The sequence below is a fragment of the Cataglyphis hispanica genome, unplaced genomic scaffold (genome assembly GCF_021464435.1).
Source record: "Cataglyphis hispanica isolate Lineage 1 unplaced genomic scaffold, ULB_Chis1_1.0 scaffold182_size2316, whole genome shotgun sequence".
Taxonomy (NCBI): Eukaryota; Metazoa; Arthropoda; class Insecta; order Hymenoptera; family Formicidae; genus Cataglyphis; species Cataglyphis hispanica.
The window spans coordinates 1-2316 of record NW_026098953.1 but is presented as its reverse complement, the minus strand read 5'-3'; the positions used below and the strand labels follow the sequence as shown (position 1 = coordinate 2316).

Sequence of the window (2316 nt, the reverse complement as noted above, 5' to 3'; positions counted from 1 at the left end):
CGTTGACTGCCAGGCGCATTTTCCATGGTTTGCCCAAGGCGCCAACGTGAATTTTTCATTATGCGATGCATATTATGTTGAAGTATTATTTGCAGCAAATAAAGTGAGCTATAAAATCATGCTTGAAGCATTTTTCGCGCTGGGGGTCACCGGTGACCCCCACGGCGCTGTGGTCGAGTATTTACGATTGTCCTTTATTTCAAACTATCGTGTTACGGTTGCTAAGCGACTACTCTCATTATTTAGTCTTATTCAGTGCGTCCTACAATCAAGTAAGTGCGTTTCTTATATTTTTCACTCTACATACGTTTTCGCATTTTATACCTTTCATTCAATTCTTTAATTAGCCCTTGTAAATATGACTTCAAATGAAGATTATTCATCAAGTACGTCATCTGACGGTGCAATTTTACAAAGACCATCAAAAAATTTCCGAGTGCTATCAGAGAGTGAGGAAAGTTCATCAAGTAGTTCATCCGATATGATGAGAGCTTCTACGATACGTCGGCGCCGAATTGAGTCTGACAGTGAAACTGAAACTGAAGATAGCGATAACAATGAAGATGATGTACCAGAAGAGTTTGATGTGAATTGGCGTATTCCGTTAGGTAATAAAACCAACATCACATTTTCGGATTCGTCAGGTACCAACACAAATCAATCAGAAATTTTTGCTTGTACGGAGCCACATGATTTTTATTTCCTCTTTGTTACTGAAGAAATATTCGAAATTATTGCAAAACAAACGAACATCTACGCTACGCAAAGAAAATCAGAACTGCAATCGTATCGTTTAGATCAATGGTATGAAACAAATGCTAATGAAATAAAACGTTTCTTTGGTCTCATTATTTGGATGGGATTAGTGCGATTACCAAAAATTGAACTATATTGGAGTACATATGAAGGATATAAACAGGCACTTCCACGCACAATTATGTCAAGAAATCGATTCGAATTGTTATTGCGGTTTGTTCATTTCAGCAATAATGAAGAAAATGATCCTAACAATAGATTATCTAAAGTTGCTCATATTATCGATCATCTAAACAGTAATTTTAAGAAATATTATAATCCAGACGAGGTAGTATGCGTGGATGAATCCTTAGTGCCATTTCGAGGCCGCATATTATTTCGTCAATATATAAAACAAAAACGTCACAGATATGGAATTAAAGTTTTAAATTATGTAGTGGGCCAGGGTACACTTATTCATTTCAAATCTACACGGGCAAAGGCGAAAATACAAGTGAAATATATGGAAATAAGTCGACTGAGATTGTAATGGCTCTTTGTCCAAGATATTTTAGGCAAAGGCCACACTATCTGTACCGACAATTGGTACACTAGCGTTAACCTGGCTGAAAAGCTAATTGATATGCACACACATTTATTGGGTACTCTACGAAAAAATCGGCGAGACAATCCAAAAGAAGTAGTGGCCCAGAAATTAAAACGTGGAGATGTTATCGCGCGAGAAAATAAAAATGGAGTGACAGTCTTAAAATGGAAAGACAAAAGAGATGTGTTAATGCTATCTACAAAACATTCAGCAGAAATGACAACAATACAGAAAAGAAACTGTACAAAAGAAAAGCCAAGAATGGTAGTTGAATATAATTTAGGAAAATCTTCAGTCGACTTATCTGACCAAATGGTTGCTTATTGCTCACCACTGCGTAAAACTATCAAATGGTACAGGAAACTGGCAATAGAGCTTTTACTAAATACTTGTATTGTAAATTCAATAGTGTTATTCAAACAAGTAACGCGGAAAAATATTGCAATTCTTGATTTTAGGATGAAATTAGCAATGTATCTAATGAAATGCCCCGATAACGATTGTATTTCTCCAATAAATTGCGTACCGAGAAGACCTCGGCATGAATTAAAAAAAATGCCGGGAAATGCACGAAATAATAGGCGATTTTGGAAGGAGTGCTATAAAAAAATTCAAAGCAGCTAGGAAGAACTAAAGCAAAGAATTGTACTAAAAAGTGGTAACATATTGTTCCTATTGTGTTGATTCACCTTTTCTTTGCCTTCAGTGTTTCAATCTGACTCATCGTAATGCGCGCTGATAATATGTATATTTTTCATGTACTAATAAAATTACTTTTGTATGTTCTATATTGCATTAATTTCTTCAAACCATTATAGTAACAATGGTATTATTGAAAAATGTATCAGTATCAATATTTACACTAATTATGTACTTTTATCATTTGCTGCGTCGCCGGTCACCGGTGGCCCCCACGGCGCTGTAGCCAAGTCGAGTGCCGGTCACCGGTGACCCCACGGCAGTCAACGTGTTAA

The 2316-nt window shown here is 36.3% G+C and overlaps 1 protein-coding gene across 1 annotated transcript; it reads left to right on the top strand.

Annotated features, from left to right (window-relative positions):
- Window positions 1–118: 118 nt before the first annotated feature.
- On the top strand, window positions 119–2289 carry LOC126858647 (piggyBac transposable element-derived protein 4-like; the record flags this gene model as incomplete). Its single annotated transcript, XM_050609123.1, has 4 exons — window positions 119–272; window positions 348–1202; window positions 1302–1695; window positions 2161–2289. Coding segments are annotated over exons 1-4 (1532 nt in total), but the record flags the coding sequence as incomplete, so codon positions are not given.
- Window positions 2290–2316: the final 27 nt, after the last annotated feature.